Source organism: Oryzias latipes, chromosome 4 (assembly GCF_002234675.1).
Source record: "Oryzias latipes chromosome 4, ASM223467v1".
Classification (NCBI taxonomy): Eukaryota; Metazoa; Chordata; class Actinopteri; order Beloniformes; family Adrianichthyidae; genus Oryzias; species Oryzias latipes.
In genome coordinates this window covers 31,046,514-31,063,090 of record NC_019862.2, presented here as the reverse complement: position 1 = coordinate 31,063,090, position 16,577 = coordinate 31,046,514, and the positions used below count along the sequence as shown (strand labels likewise).

At 38.8% G+C, this 16,577-nt stretch overlaps 1 protein-coding gene across 1 annotated transcript in view; it reads left to right on the top strand.

Annotated features, from left to right (window-relative positions):
- Nucleotides 1-391: 391 nt before the first annotated feature.
- Nucleotides 392-16,577, top strand: part of agbl4 (ATP/GTP binding protein like 4) — a gene marked incomplete in the record, with an annotated part of 251,965 nt that continues 235,779 nt past the window's right edge. The window contains 2 exon segments of the mRNA XM_023954574.1: nucleotides 392-502; nucleotides 1,946-2,068. Coding sequence (XP_023810342.1) covers nucleotides 478-502; nucleotides 1,946-2,068 — 148 coding nt within the window.

Below are 16,577 nucleotides of genomic sequence, written 5' to 3'. Positions count from 1 at the left end.
TAAAATTAGGATTCTAAAAAATCTTGCAATGTTTATAAAATTCCTGAAAAGAATATCTGCAGTTTACGTTGGAACAAGTACAAAAATAAGTTCTGTTTCTATACATGTTTTATCTTGAATGATTTGCATGTTTGTACTTTTTTTATTTTAAACAAAATGTATTAAAAACTAGATACAACACAATTGGTAAAAGAAAATTCAGCATTACATTCTAATATTCTCATTGTATATAACGTATATTGCAATTTTTTCTTTAAAGAAATGCAGTTTCTTTCAAAGATAAAACGCTCATATTTTGCATTTGTTCAATTGTTTTGTAACATGGTTTAAAGTCCAGATGGAACGCTGCACGCTCTTGCTGCCGCGCGCTCGGTCGCTTCCTGGTGGATGCCGTCACAGCACAACTCCCGCTCCCTCTTGCTCCGTTGCCGTGGCAACCCACAGAGAGCGTCTGCTGCTTCACAGCGAAGAGGGAAGATGGAGGAAAAAAATGTCGAGGCTGGTGTGTAATTATAGGCTTTATTTGGTTTTCCTACGTGCTCAAAGAGAGTGGGAACTTTGCTCAATTAGCTTAGAAATTACACGAATGTTCGTTTGCTAATGACGCCGCCGCTCAGAATGCATTTTAGCTGTTAGCATGATGTACGAGGATGTAAACAACAGCCCCATCTAGAGCAGCCCTTTGCTAGCTTCACCTAAACTTACGTTCATAATTATATCGTTGAGTATAACAACAAGGTAAACCCGCCACGCATATATTTTAATATTAGGACTTGTATGTTAAGGTGAAGCACCCTTAGATGCGGAGGAGGAGCAGCATCAGCACAGGTGCAGTACTGGGAAAACGGTTAGCTAGCTGTGCTACAGCCTGTTAGCCTTTAGCCTGACTGACGGTTGCTGAGTTTAATTGAAAACACAGCAATGTCTGAGCTCAAACTACAGGGAGAGAAACGAAATCCTCCCTAATATAGTTTGACTTTTTTTGCATTGTTTTATTTCCCCTTATAAAACATATACAAAACATTTCCAGAAAAGAAAAAAGCAAAAGTAAATTGATAAAAAAGATAAACTTAAACTTCTTTGTGTTTTTTATTCTAATCATGTTGAAAAAACAATATAATTTACTTTTTAGACTTTTTCTTTTACTGCTGTCAAGCTCTGTGTCTCTCTATGAAGCCCTTAAACAAAATGAAAGCTTTTTGTGCTATTTAGGGGTTCCTCATCCGTTGTTTGCTTCGAAGTCTCCGGCCAAGTTGGCGGCCTGGACCGCCAACTTTGGGGAAAGAAAGATGAAGGGTTTCGCTCATGGACCCACTCGGTTACAAGATTACAAACAAAGCTTCAAATTAGAGAAATCTTGAAAAAGCAAAGCAGGACATACCGATAGAAAACGAATCATTCAAATAAAAAAACAACTCTCCCAAAGTCACCTGTAGAGGCTTTTGACAATAAAAAGATCTTTCTTTTAAGGTATCTGCCACTGCATATGACTTTGATGTGCAAACTAAAGACTAATGTTTTTAAATTTGGTATCAATCTTCATTTACCAAATACAGATCAACATTTTTTATATAACTGCTTCTTTTAATGGCAATTAATTATTTATCCGGAATTGATTGGGATTAGCTTGATGTCAAATTGGTGCTTTTATTAACATGTTTCTCCTTTTTGAAAAAGCCTACTTGGCTCAGTTTTTTAATAAAAAATTGCAGTTCAGCTTTTGTTAATATTACAATGTACACAAAGTGTAAACATTTTATAATTTATTCTACAACTTGCTTTCACTGAAGATCATTTTTGTTTTAAATGTTTTTACTAGTTGAAATAGGTCAAATAAACAATTATTACTTATTGAAAGAAGCGGGACTGAGTTCACCGTTTCACCTTGTGGGACGGACGCATTTGTTGTTAAACACCTGAAAATGCAGTTCATGTACTTCCATAGATGGTGAAAGTGGTGCAGAAGATGCCTTAGTGGGAAACGTCAATAAGCTGACGGTGAGCCCACCCGGATACTCGGGGGCTCCGCGCAAAGGACATCTGGTGTTTGACGCCTGCTTTGAGAGTGGTGAGTAGCAGACCTAACCCTAAATCGTGATCAACAATGTCATGCTTGCATCACTGAAACCTTCCATGAGATACGAATGTGCTCAGGTCTGAGCTCCATCCACGCTGTTGAGTTTTAAGTTAAAATGGAAAAAATAGAAGAAGAAAAAAACAAAAGGGCTTGGACTTGATAACTACTCTGACTTCATCCAAAACCTTTTTCAAACTGTGAATGCTGTTGTTCAACATTGTACTTCTGTTTATTTTATTTTTCTAGCTGGAAATGAACAAAAAATAAGTTAACATAATTTTTCTTCACTTGTGAAAAGAGTTGAGTTGTGACCAACAACTGAATACTCGTTTAAATAAAGTTTGTTTTCTGTTGAAAAAAAACGAGGATAGATAACTGTGGTACTAACTTTTGGTATTTTAACTTTATTGCATGTTTAATGTGAACACATAAAAGCTTTGTTCTGTTTTGCTACAAATAGAAATATGAAAACGTTGAAATATATTTAAAAAAAACGTTAAAATGTTTTTTAATCCACCTCATCCTGCTGACATGCAATAATGTTTCTAAACAATGTGATGAAATTAATATAAGAAATGAGAACAATTACTGTACATGTTCAATCATGATAACACGAACAAAAACTTTGTTTTATTCTAATTCATTTGTTGTTTCCCAAAACAAATTCTGAACACCTAATATTTAGAAGACCTAATGTCTGCCTAACCTCCCTGACCACATTCAATTTAGAGATCATTGGACAAATAGAGAGGACAGAAATGAAGGGTATACATTATAATCACTGCCCTGCACAGAGGTGGAGGGTTGATGGTTTGGGCATTTATAGCAATAAACAATGTATGACTCTGTTATTAAGTTTAGTTAAACATCTGCCTTTTTAATGATACATTTGTAAAAAAAAAGAGGTCTTTAGCAAATCCTAATTTCCTTTTAAACAATTTGCTTTCTAACAGTTTCAAGGCAGTAAGTCCGTAGAAAGCAGTAGAACATATTTTTGTCAGACATTCACCCAGAATAACCTCCAGCCATGCAGAATGACAGACAGCTCCACGTCTGTCATTGGTTAAATATTGACTTTGGGTTTGGGTTTTCATGTTAGTGATGTTTCATACTTCCAATGACAGTCCTGATTCAGTTTCTGCAACCTGAGATCCTTTGGCGTTTTGTTTTTTGTGACCTTGACAGTAGAAAAGAAATTCTCTTGCTGTTTAGCATACTAAATGAATTACATGTAATAATAAATAATAAGGTTTTATTTTTGTAGTTGTTGCCCTATTTCACAAGTTATCATCAGTTTTCCAAAAGAAAACTATTGCACAATTCCTTAAGGTTAAGCAGGAAAAGAAGGAAGTGTGCGTTTGCATGCCTGTTAATAGGAATGTGAAGGTCAGTGCGTTTATATGGAAGCAGTGAGTGCAGATCTGCATGTGTAGAACTGTGCTGAGATATCAGTCTATCTGATTTTGGGGTTTTGCTGTTTTCTCAGATGACACGGCCAGAGGAGCAGAAACAGTGATTAATGGCTGCTTAGCTCTCACAATGAGATCAGCTAACATACGAGTATTCCTGCCCCTGGATCTATCTGCTGAATGATTTATGAAACTGATATTAATCTCTTTCCATTAAATGCATTACCAAAGTTAGAATCGAGCATGAAGGGATGTTTGTTAGAGACAGTAATGTCAACTAAATATGTGGCTTCATATGAATGTCAGTGGCTTTATCTTCTTTATTAATGTAGCACCGCTTTAACTCCATCTTTCTTCATGATTCGATTGTTTTAATATTAAACGTCTGTTTCTCTAAAATCTATCCAAAACGAAAATCTTAAATACAAACAGGATTGCTAAATATCACAAAGTACAGCCTTTTGAAGTGCAGAAGGGTTTGACAATACTTAACAACATTGATCTGTGTAGGCTGACAGCATATTTCTGATTGTGGTCACCCTGCATCGTAGAGTTTTTGAAATGCTTGAAACCAAAGCTGATGTTTTTCCCGGAACGTTTCTAACTTCCTCTTCGTACCAGGAGGAGAAGTGGAACTAAGTGTCTCAGCTCCTTCACGTCTTTGCTTTTCCAAGCGTTTGAATGGCTCTATTATGACAGTCACGACACGTTTTACTACTCACAGAATGAATATCTAAAAAAGCCACTTCAATTAGAAATCTATATGATTTTGTATGGTATGACTGGCTATTACGACAGTTTTCATCCCATGTATATTTCTCATAAAGACATAGATTTTGTTTTGTTGTGTTATTGTAGCAGAATAACATCTAATTGGTTTATTAAAAGTAGGCCCTGGCTATATAAGCTGTTTGCCAAAGGTATAACGCCTCATTTACATTTAGATGGGGCCTAATTCACTTACATGCCAGCGCTGTGCTGATCAAGTCAGTAATGGTTTACTGATTTACATACAGTAAATGTCTCATCCAGCAGGTCTTCCATAACAGTCGCTCTGAACCAGTGAAAGCCTGCTAAATCACAATGAACTGTACTTTTAATGTTTCATGTAGGAGAAGCAGAACATTCCTGACTGGGTTTTCTCTGCTTTTGTTAAGTCTGAGAACATTTATGGCAGCAGGGAGGTTCTATTTACTTTGTGAAATGATTTGAATGCTATTTCTACTAGTATGAAGCACTGTTGTGTTTTCTGACGGCAGCGTCGTAATGTCGCTGACCTGAGCAGCATCTGCATGTACAGAGGATTACAGGGAAGTCATATTGTTGGGTTCTACCTCTGGTGTGTGCTCCAGATGTAATTAAGCACTCATTGATTTATAAGACCCTCTGCTGACAATGACTTGACGCTCAAAGAAAGTCCCCACGGGTGACAAGCGCTTAATGGGATCCATTGATAAGCACAACCCATAGATTTATCTGGCTATTCACTCAATCCACTCAATACAATGCAGTTCAGTCTAAAGAGCAGATACGTAGCGAGTTGTCTGGACAACAGTCAAGGTCAGGGACCTATCTATATTTTTGTTCTTCTCAGTAATTAACAAGATTTGTCCTCAATCTAACAAAAAGTTAATAAGAATGAACACATGTGATGGTTGTATGCCCATAAGTTTTGAAACAACCTTTTAACCTGGTTACCTATGAATTTCTAAACAAATTCATAGGTAAAGTCAGTATATATGACCTTAATAAAAATAAAGTCATTTTTTATTATTTGGCACTTTTCTGTTCAACAAGGGTTTTGTCAACTCAACTTAAAAGTATTTATTTATTTATTTTTTATTTTAAACATAAAAAGACGCATTGAGATCAGGACTTTGTTTTTACCCCTAAGGTGATCCGTCCAAAAGGTCAGCAGCACACATCATAAAACAAAACCAGTTTGACAATAGAATAAAGGCAAGGGAAAACATGATTAATACATGTAAAAGCAAGTTAAACAAAATTGTAGATAAAACATAAATTTAAGAAAACAACAGTTAAGGAACAGTAGAGTCTCTTTTGCACCACCTCTGCTTCCCATTAGCATGTCTGGATTACGATAAATTAGAAGCACCAGGACTGTTCAAAAGAGCGGCTGGATGGCTCCGTTGGCTGTGTGTAGTACTGGCGCATGGGAAATCAATTCAATTGAGTTTATTTACATAGCCCAATATTACAACACTGTTGTCTCAAGGGGCTTCACTAATTGTACAAAACATAAAACTAGTTAAGAAATACAACAGCTGAACTGAGCATCACTGCCCTTAGACCCTCCTTCGTGGTAAGAAATTACTCCTAAAAAAGAAAAAACCTGATTCCAGGAAAAAAAAAGGAAGAAACCTTTAGGGGTGTCCACGTGAAGGAGGGATCCTCCCCCAGGATGGACAGGCCATGAACCAGAACTTTCAAATAAGAATTAGCTTATTTAACTCTACAACTACATGTCTGAATAGTGTAGCAGATGGGCTTCATCCAGATGGAGTTAGGGGGCGGCTGGGGGCGCGAGACGAGCCAGAGGCGAGGTCCACGGCCAAATGTAGGAGCACAGATGAGCCAAATCAGGGTTCGATTCCCAGGGGCCTGATGAGTTTATTTTAGATGAGCTGTCTGGGTCCCCCTGTGCTGGTTTCCAGCCCGGACAAAGTACAGGGTTGTGTCACGAAGGGCATTCGTTTTAAAACTGTCTACCAAACCACCTGTACGCATCAGGGAAAGCTGATTTGCTCTGGCGACCCTTAAGTGGATATGCCGAAAGGTGAACAATAACGAGCACTGTTCGAATGACCTTTTTTTGTTTTGTTTTTTTAAACAGAATGTGCTAAGAGGGATAACATTAAACCAACCGCTTTATCTCAGTTTGTAGAGTGAAGCAGGCGGAGAATGTAGTATAACTAAAAGCCTATTTTCAAAAACTGGTCTTGATATAGCGAACAAGCAAATGATAAAAATTGCTAAAATATTGAAATGACTTCTTGATCATTGTTGGTAATAAATAAGTTGCCCATGCGGGAGGAGTTTTGCAGTTCAGTCATCAAATCAGAGATGATGGCATAAAGTTCCCAAAGATGTGTAAGTCTAAAGCCTTTGTCACAACTGCCCGTGCAAGTCTGAGGGTGAAAATTCGGCAAACCTGTAAGGGGTGTGCAGGTGGCCCATTTGAAACATATCAAGGTTGAAGCGAAAATGTTAATGCACATTTTTTGTATGGCGCAAGCGTGTCAGGCAGATTTTTTATGGTTTAAATTCCCCAGAATCCTACAGACTGCACGAAGAGACCATTACTGCTGTTTGGGTGATAAGTATGTGTTTCTTGTGAGCAGCCTGACTGTGGATTTAGGACAATAGACAATCAGAGCGTAGTTGGTATGGACATCCTACAGGCGTCCGACAGGCACTTGCGGATCATGTGCACATCCTGTACGTGCGGCATTTGTGCCCGGTCTGTAAGGAGCCACTACTCACACTGACTAACGAGTAGAGTGGCATAAGGGCAACGTAAAACAGCATCGTCCGCATGTCACAAGTGCATTAAACTTTGATTAGCCTGACGAATACTTCACAAGATATTTACCGCACATACGACAATGGCACGTTCCATTTTCATCTCATCCCTTGCGATGGACATACAGGCCTTAAAGGAACTGCAAGAACCCCCCTTAAGATGTGGCCGGTCCTCTTTACGAGCCTACATAGGTCTGAACAACCCAAAAAAGAGCTTAAGATGCTTTATGTCCTCCACTAAAAGAGATCTGGTTGAGCTTGTAAGAAAAAGTTTCTTTAAAAGCAGCAATATTATTGTTGGCTTTTGAAAGTTAATGTCTTACATCAAGCTTTGTTGTTTCATGCTCCAAAACCCTTTTCAGAAGCAGACTTTGCCTTCTCATTCGATTTCCTTTTTTGATTCACTTCTAAACAGTGTTTTATTCATTCAGACCTGAGGCACCTTTAAGAATAGTAACATCTGGGCCCGTATGTAAAATCAGTCCTAAATGAGGTAGTATGTCTGGTCCAATCTTCTCTCAGGGACTGACATGCTACAGATGCTCTGGAAAACACACATCAGGGATAAAAAGAGAGTTAACTTAAAAAAGAAAAGGGACCGAAGGAAAAAGGCCAAAAAAATCAACTTGGTTGAACTGTTGCTTTCAAGCTGGTTCCTGGATAATGGAGTCAGGCCTATCAGAAGATATTTATGTACTTTAGAGTACCCCATGAATCAGGATAGCAGAGTTTCAATTGATTAAAGAGGAGGAGAAACATTTTCCCAATCAAGCCAAATGAGTGGCTTGGAGAGGCTGGAGCTTGCTGTGTTAGGCAGCTCTCAGCATTTCTCTGGCTCCTCATTGATGAAACTGCACAAGGAGACACTGCACCACCTCTGCTTCCCTTTAGCATATCTTTAGTACAAAAAAATCTACCTCAACAGTGGGCTACCAGGTAGTGTTTATTGCACAGTAGTGGTCTTTGGGTGGTAAGAACATAGGAAAGACCTTAAGGTGAATTTCCCAAAGGAGGATCCCCTTGTCTGAAATGTTGAGAGCACTCCTGACATGTGATGTATTGAAAGGCTCTCGCGGTTACTCTGTCTAACATGTCCTCAGCAGCAGAGGGGTTTCTGTGAAATGCCTTCTCCAGTTTTCCTCTTCTAATGGATTTCCCTCCCTCCCTCCTCTTTCTTGAGGAGTCAGGAGCAGAATATGTTTATAAATTGGAGCAGGCATAGGACTTTTGGCAAGGCCAATGGTTTATGTTATTTATTGGCTGTTTGTATCCATAAGTGACAAATCTTTAATAATAATATGTGTTTTGTCATCCCTCCCTATCCTGTCTTTGACTTTCCCCAGACACAAATTGTCATCTTTATTACTTTTTTATGCTGTTTCATGTGAAGTAGCTTGGAAGATAAATACTTGACCCTCAGTGTGAGTTTCCATCAAGGAGGCTAACATTTAAAAAGAACACTTGCTATCTATAAAAGTGATACAGGGACTGTTTATGTGCAGGCATCTTGACAGTAGACTCTATTTTACCATAATCTACAAACATACAATCAGCCTTTAAATCCCCAAACCTTCTAGAAAAGCCTGGATAGAGCTGGATTAGTTTTGTGAGCAAGTGAAGTGTGAGGAGCAGTGTGGCTCAGCCAAACTAAAGCAGGCACATCCATGACGCTTGCAAAAAAGAAAAGTTACATATATTTATGAAGGAAAAGCTTTCAGTCCCATAGTGAAAAATATGATTTATTTAGGAAACATCTTAAAAAAGAATTAAAGTTGACCATTTGTGTCTGGGGAAAGTCAAAAACAAGATAAGGGGGATGAATTAAAACACAGAACATTGTTAAAGATGAATCTCTTATTAAACCGGCAATAATTAGTATACAATGGAATTAAATTAATTGGACCTGGAAAGAAGTCATTAAGATGTTTTTTTTTCTTTTTTTCCTTTTATACTGTTTTAACAGTGTAAAAATATCCTGTTTGTTTTTAAACTGTGTGTAAATATTATTTTTATAACATCCCAGCAGTATGTTTAAGAACTTGGCTTGAATCAGCTGTTAATAAAATTCAACATATTTCAGCTTTTTATGAATTTAAATATTGTTTTTTTTGTTAAATCCTTTTTTTCTGTGGATTCTCAAGTTTATGGTTTCCGGTTGGTCAGTGTTTGGTTTCTCTGTTTCACTGCCCTTTGTTTTGTGTCATTTCTTTAGTTATGTTACTTCACGGTTCGGTGAATGATATAATGTTTGAGTTCTTCTTTTAAAGTCTCTCTTTTTTTTTTTGCCACAAGCCTTGTTCCGGCTCTCTGATCCTCTGTCATTCCTGACAGCTGGTTTCAGACAAAAAGGTGTTGGTGGAGGTCATTCTAACATTTGTAAACACAAACAGTCATTCTGTCATGAAATGGGAAAAAGGACTTCACAGTTATTCCATGAAACGAGGATCCATAATCTCCCATGACATTCAGGCGTGTTGCAAATGGTCACGTCTAATCACCAAGTGAACACATTGGCTCAGTCGAGCTGGTCAGCGATGCCACAAAGAAGTACAAACAGCGTCTGTGTTTTGTACGTTAATTGTTGATGGCTCAGATACGAAGGCGTGCGCAGGAGATCCAGTCACTACCTCATTTTCTTAAAATGTCACCAAATGCTGGCGGCATCAAGCTGTTTTGAGAATTTTGAGTAATGAAAGGGTTTGATTATCAACAGTACGCAGGGTGTGGCTGTGAGATTTGTAAAGGTTGAGGAGGAGACAACTCAGATACTTAATATTACAGGAAATGGCCTTTTCATAAAACAAACAACAGAGTTGTTGTTCCTCATGTGTGGTGATGGATGAGGTGCAACTCTGGCAGGTTTAACTTTGTTGTTTTTAAACTCCCCCTCCAGGCTGTTTTTCTTTTCTAAATGTCTTTGGAACATCAGCACTCATTGACTCATGGTCCGCCTCTGGCTTCGTGATACGAGTGTATCATAAGTTAAAATTACTGCAACTAGATTTCTTCATTTCATGAGTGGTGCAAGGCTCCAGCTGCTGTGATTCATCCAGTAATTTATTTCCAAGCAATTCCTGACACCATAAATACAGTCTCGGAGCAGACATCTCATTTTTCTTCTGAAGCAACTTTGGGAAAAAGGTGTGGATTCATAATGCTTTAGCCTCTTCGTATTTCTCAAGCTGCCTGTGTTTATTTAGCTGATTTTCTTTTTTTTGTGTGAAAATCTCTCTGTAAGATTAGCTTCATTGATGTGCCAGGGATTGTTTGATGACATCAATTCACGTACGGAATATATATCAAGCAGTCAAGGGTGACAAACTAGCAGGAAAATCCTTTTGGAAGAATTCAGGGTGGAGTAATTATTCGTCATTTACATTATGCATCACTTCTATATGTTAAAATGATCCTACTGCTGTGTGCCATCATGCAAATATGTTTGACTTTTTGCTTTCTTTTAATCATTACTGTTGGAAATTTAATGTGGTAATCTTCTCCTGGCTCCTTCCACTGAGATGGAAGGTCCATCCCAATTTCTATTTTCCATTTGATTGAGGAATTATGGAAAATTGGATTGATTAATTATGGCTCATAACAACTCATAATCTTCCATGTCTGGTGGATTAAAAAGGGATGAAGGTGAGTGCAGTTACTCTTAAAGTATAGTCTAAAAATCAAACATTTAATCATTATGTTATATTTATTTTTTCTTTACATTTTAAGTTGTAGGGTGGTTGACTTCAGAAGCATTGATTTTTTTTTATACCAAATTTTCTGAATGAAATTAATTGATGGAATTTTAGTTCTTTTTGGATAATTTCCATTTCTTGGTTGTCTTTAAAGCCTTGGTCACATGCACCCGTATAGACGGTGGGGTGGGGGTGGTGACCTCTATATGGTATATAAGAACCTATTTTGGATTTTTAAGTTTGTAGAGAAGAATGGCCTCATCTTAAGGGGAGCGCTGGTGTGTCTTGCAGTTTCCTTGTGGCGTGTATGGTCACCTCAAGGGACGTCATGAAAATGGAACGTAGCATTGTCATGCGTGTGGTTAGTGCATCGTGAAGGCTAAGGCTAGGATAAGTTGCGGGCACTTATGGTGTACAGGGGATGCTGTCTTCACGCCCCACTATAGTCGTTATTAAGGTGCGAGTACTGGCTCCATACTGTCCTTGTGCGAATCATGCATGCACGGGGCGTGCAGATGAAACATAAGTGCCCGTAGGATGCTCATAGGACGCCAACACAAACTACACTCCGTCTAATTTACTCATTTCTACCAGTAAGGCTGGACAAAAGGAGTGCAGGCTTATCATGTGAACAGCACAAACGGGCTCCTTGCGTGATTCAGGGGCTAAATCGGGATCTCTGCCCCTACATCCACTACGGCTTCTACCTACCCCTACATTTATCCCTCCAAGGGGAGAGGGGTGAAGTGGAAAAATAGTGTCTTCAAATTCAGACGCAACCACAGCTAGTTGATGTCATCGATAGTAATGAACTCCTCCGTGAGAATTTCGTTTGTAACAGTAAAAGAAACTTGACCTGGGATTTTGAGACATCCTCTGTTCTTGTTTGACCTTTCTACTTCATCTCTCAATTTATATCAACTAAGCTAATCAAGACACACACAAATGCAGTCGCACAAACACACGCTCACACATGCACACACTCACAGAAAACCTTGAAAGGGCAAGCAAATTATTTTAAGACGATGCACCTTTGACTGAGTAAATTCCAGCAGATTTCGTGAGTGCGACTGATTTGTTTGAACAAGTTTGACTACTTTCAGGTCAGCTTCCATTTACTGCCACATCGAGTTAATTTCATCTGCCTTATTTGGGAAGCTACAACCAGTGGGAGCCCTTTTTTCTTTTTAATGATCACATCTATTTTCAGTGGAAGGACATGTCTGGTGTTTAGCTCAACACGTTAGGGTTTCTGTCAGATTTGTTGTAACCAGCATCTTTCTGCTTCTTTCATTTCCTTTCCTGTTGGTTTTTAGCTAGTGAGTGCGTGCCTCTCCTGCTTCACTTCTTTCCTCGCACCGGCTCCCTGTGTTTCTGAACTCATTACAGAGCAATCAGCCCCAGGCGTTAAAGTGTGCACCCAGAGGGAGCAATAACTGTAAATAAACACTACTGCAAGCTCTCTGATAACATGTAACCAAGATAATAACAGCCCTTCTTAGCAGGCCTGTTGACCTTCTCTTTGCTTTAGGCTGCTGAAGGACTCCTCAGCCCCCTGCACTTTATCTCCAAACTCTTTTCCTCTCTTGTCCACCACAGGAGCTGCTGTGAGGATGAGAGGAAAGGAAGGAGGGATGGGTGAACGATGGGGAAAGGGAGAAAACTTTCAGAGGACGACACAAACCAGATAACACAACAAAGAGCTGACCTGGACAGTTTTGTATCTGCCATTACTGCCTCCTCATCTCTCTGTTTTCAGTCTTTGTAGGGCTCAACATAATTAACTTGTTAAAAGACAGCATGAAACCGGAACAGACTTGCTCAGAAGTCGCCGCCATCACATGGAGCACTCCAAAAGAAAAAGATAAAGACATAGATGAGTGGTGTGAGAAACGGGTGGGCAGACAGAAAGTTATGTGGCAAAGACAATCCAAACCCAGGATAGAAGAGCTCATTTTATGCTCAAGAATGGATCCAAAGACTGCAGTTTCTCATGGTTGACTTCCCAAAGCTAATGCAGAAGGTCTGACAGTAGCATGTCTATAGGTGTGTGGCTAAACCACTGTCTGGATGAGATTGATAACACAATTAAGACAGTCCTAGTTTGAATGTGTTACGATGTTTCATTACCACACCAGTCGTTTCAGATAGAGCATCCAAGTCTGGCTCTGGGCCTTTTGGATTAAAAGAAAAAGTACAATTACAAAAGACTTGATAGGAAATGTGTTCTTTTTAAAATGTGCAGGCCGTCCTCAGCATCATCAGATATGTGCAGACTGCCTGCATTTCTCACCGGTGTCCTCAGGCCCAGCCTTTTTCATCTATATTGAAACAAGGAGCTCACTGGAGCATAGATGTACTCGTATTGATATGATATTTTGTCCCCCCCTCATTGCCTACTTTCATCTTTTATATGGATTGAGATAATTCTCAAAACTATCTCTGGATGATATTTCAAAAAATCTATTCCTATGTGGCTGTAGGAATCCTAAAGAAAGACTTTTTTGAGATTAGAATTTTGTTTCCGTTTATTATTATTCTAAGTTTCTGTGGGTAAAATGGATTCAAACTAGAAGTAGTTGTGCGGGTGTTCTTCTTAGCAGTGAATAAAGAAATCCCTCTAAAATACGATGACCAAGCCAGCAGACTCCAAATACCAAACAGTGGGATTTTATTGATCCCAAAAAAAAATAATCAAAGAAAGAAGTCGACTGATTCTGGGATAGCCTGTTGCCACCACTGCAGCCAAGATGGCTTTCTCCCAACTGGGAAAAGTTCTCGTCTCAGAAAGGTTTAGCCCCTCCCACTGGCCAATTAACCAAACATTTAAAACAAATTCCTGCCTTGTAACCTGGAGGATTCTTAAACATAGCTCCCAAATTACAGATATTTAACAAAAAATATACATATATTAACAATTGAAATACAGAAATAGGTTTGAAACAAAACCAATTAGACAAAAAGGGAAACAAAGCAAAAAACAAAACAAAAAACCCCCAAACATAACTGACATGTGATGTCGCTTCTTGTTTCCTGTGTATAGGTATGCTGATGTGGACATTGCTCTGGTTTGGCTGTTTGTGGAGGGAAACTTAGATGATGATTAAGATTCTGTTTAAAACCAAGTTAGAATTAAACAAAATATGAAATATGAATGATGTGTTTGCCTGTATGTGTCCACTGAAAACTATAAACTGCTACTGGAGGGTATTCCAGAAAGCAGGTTATGTGAGTTACCATGGTAATTATGAGACTAAGGAAGTGGATAACCTCAGCTTTCGGTTCCAAAAATGGAGGTATGTTTCAGGGAATGCTTAGTTAGCAACTCATGCTCTGAACATAACCTGGTCTGGAGCAGGTTTAGTTGAAAGTTTGTTTGTTTTCAGAGAGGTGAAGCAGCATGGCGTGTCCATTTGAAGATGATTTAGTGGATGAAGAAGCTCAGATAATAATTTTTCCACCAGGAGAGGGTGATAAGACCATATATGGATGTTGGAAAGATAAACTTTTTACTTTGATTTAACTTTATTATTTGCTTCAGTTAAGATGAATAATTTTTTTGAGTTCAGTCAATTTAAAAACAACACGTTATCATAGTTATCAGACATTTATTTTCCTTTCATTCAAATTGATTCAATTAAGTAGGTGTAACTTTGGTGCTGCTGTTAGATCGGCACCGCAAGGAATTGTGGGATACCATTCCCTTTGCCTGTCTGGACAGATTTGGGTTTGAAAGTGTAGGTTTTTGTCTAAATATGTGTAGTTGTAGCTGTACTGTGTTTTGCTGAGTTATTTTACCCTGTTATGTTTAATTCTTTGAATTACATTTTTTAATTCTGCCCATGAGTGAGAGGGAGGGAGAGGATGATGAGGTTATTTAGCACCACTATTGCAATTGTGTGGAATATGTATTGAAGTGACAGTCAGACTCATGATAATTTAAAGCATGATATATATTGTAAATCCACATTGTATCATTTATTTTAATTGTATAAAAATAAGAATATCTGCAGCCTCTAACTTAGACATATGAGACTTCAAGAAGTACAATAAATTAAGATGGAAAAACATTTAATTGAATTGGACTAATGTGACATTTAGTTAGATTGATATGTAAATTTGAGTTGTAAAAGTAAATCTTGAGTTTGATAGACGTAAGAAATTAGGTTGAATAAATTTTACTTAATTACTTGTTACCAAATGAATCAATTCATTTAAGTTTTATAAGTTGTATAAATATACATCACAATGTATTTGATAATAAGATCAGAAACTCTTGCATTTACTTTGTCCGTTCTGTTTCTCCAAGCAGAAACTCTTTATTTTGATGATGGTGTATAATCTTCATTTGCCGTCATTAAAATCTCAGACTCCGTCTCACTGAATTACAGCGCTCTCTTTTGTTCTCCACGTGTTTCCATGGTGACTCGGGATCTGCGATCCATTGAGAATGTTTTTATGTACTTGCTGTGCACGTGCATTAACCCAGGGTTACCAAGTCGAGTGTAATTATGCCAACTCATATCCGGTCTTTTGGAACCGACATACCCAGAGTAAGCAAGTTCAGGCGGATTTCAGCCAGAGTTCAGGCTTAAAGTCAGGGGAGTTTAAACATGCTTTCTGGAATACCCCCCTGGTCTGGGAGATAAGACAAAACAAACAATTGAGGTTGGTGTTCAGGCGCTGTCCTGCAACCTGTGATGCCATGAAGGGGGGTAAAGCCATGATGCAGCATAGAGCAACAAGTTGCTGGATGTTTATAATTATTACGGTCAAGTTCAGATGTAATACAAATCTAGAAGGGGCAGGGCTTGTCCACACACACATACTCAAATGTTATAAACAAACCTGTTTCCTCCAAAAATGTTCACATACAAAAATGTCCACATGTACACAACACAACTCATGAATATGTTTGGCATTCTTCTTATGAAAGAGAATAAATATGAAAAAAAAACATTTTATTTTCAAAGTCCCAATTGTGTTCTTCACATTCATGTTCTCATTCTGACCGAGTTTGAAGGCTTGCTGTCCTGCATTAACCAGAGAGGGTAAAAATAGAATTAGGGGACCTTTTTTATTATTGCCCTGATGAAAATAAGAGAAAATATCATAAAGCTCAGGAGGACCAAGCGGGAAGCAAGGAGCCGGTATAGTGATTGTTCCAGCTCCAGCTCGTTGTCCCTACGACAGACTGTCCAGGGTGTACCCGCCTTCGCACAACAGGACCCGTCCTGGCTACTGTTCGGTTCAGACGGGTACCAAATTGCGCCGCTGAAATCCCCACTGGAAACGTTAACCTTGTCATAGGACGACTTTAAAAAGTAGAGGCTGCATATTTAAGGGACATTTTTTACCTTTTTTGTTTTACATTTTTAAATGTGTCTTTGAAAAGAAATTACTTGAACCTATTTCATTTTAAAGTATGTTCTCCAAGAGTGACTTAGACATGGGGTGACTAAGGCCTGACCACCCCAGTGCTCCCCGCTGTCCCACAGGAGTGACCCGCACCAAATACAAAGGTTGTAGACTGCTCAGACTGCTTGGCCTGTACGTCAAAAGTGTATGTAACTTACTTTATCTGTCACAGACTGACAAAGGGCAACTCAGAACAAACTAAACTACAGAACCCTTACATTATCCCTGCAAATACTCTGCAATGCATGACAATGGTACACTCTGTCGTTATATAGTCCCTTGAGATGGCCGTACAGGTCTCAGAGTAACTGCAAGACACGCCTGCAAGACACACCTGCACTGCCCCTAACATGCAGCCGCTCCGCTCAATGACCCTCCAGGGGCCCGGACAACCCAAAAACCTACAGTACCCATACGGGTCTACCCCCTTACAGATGCACG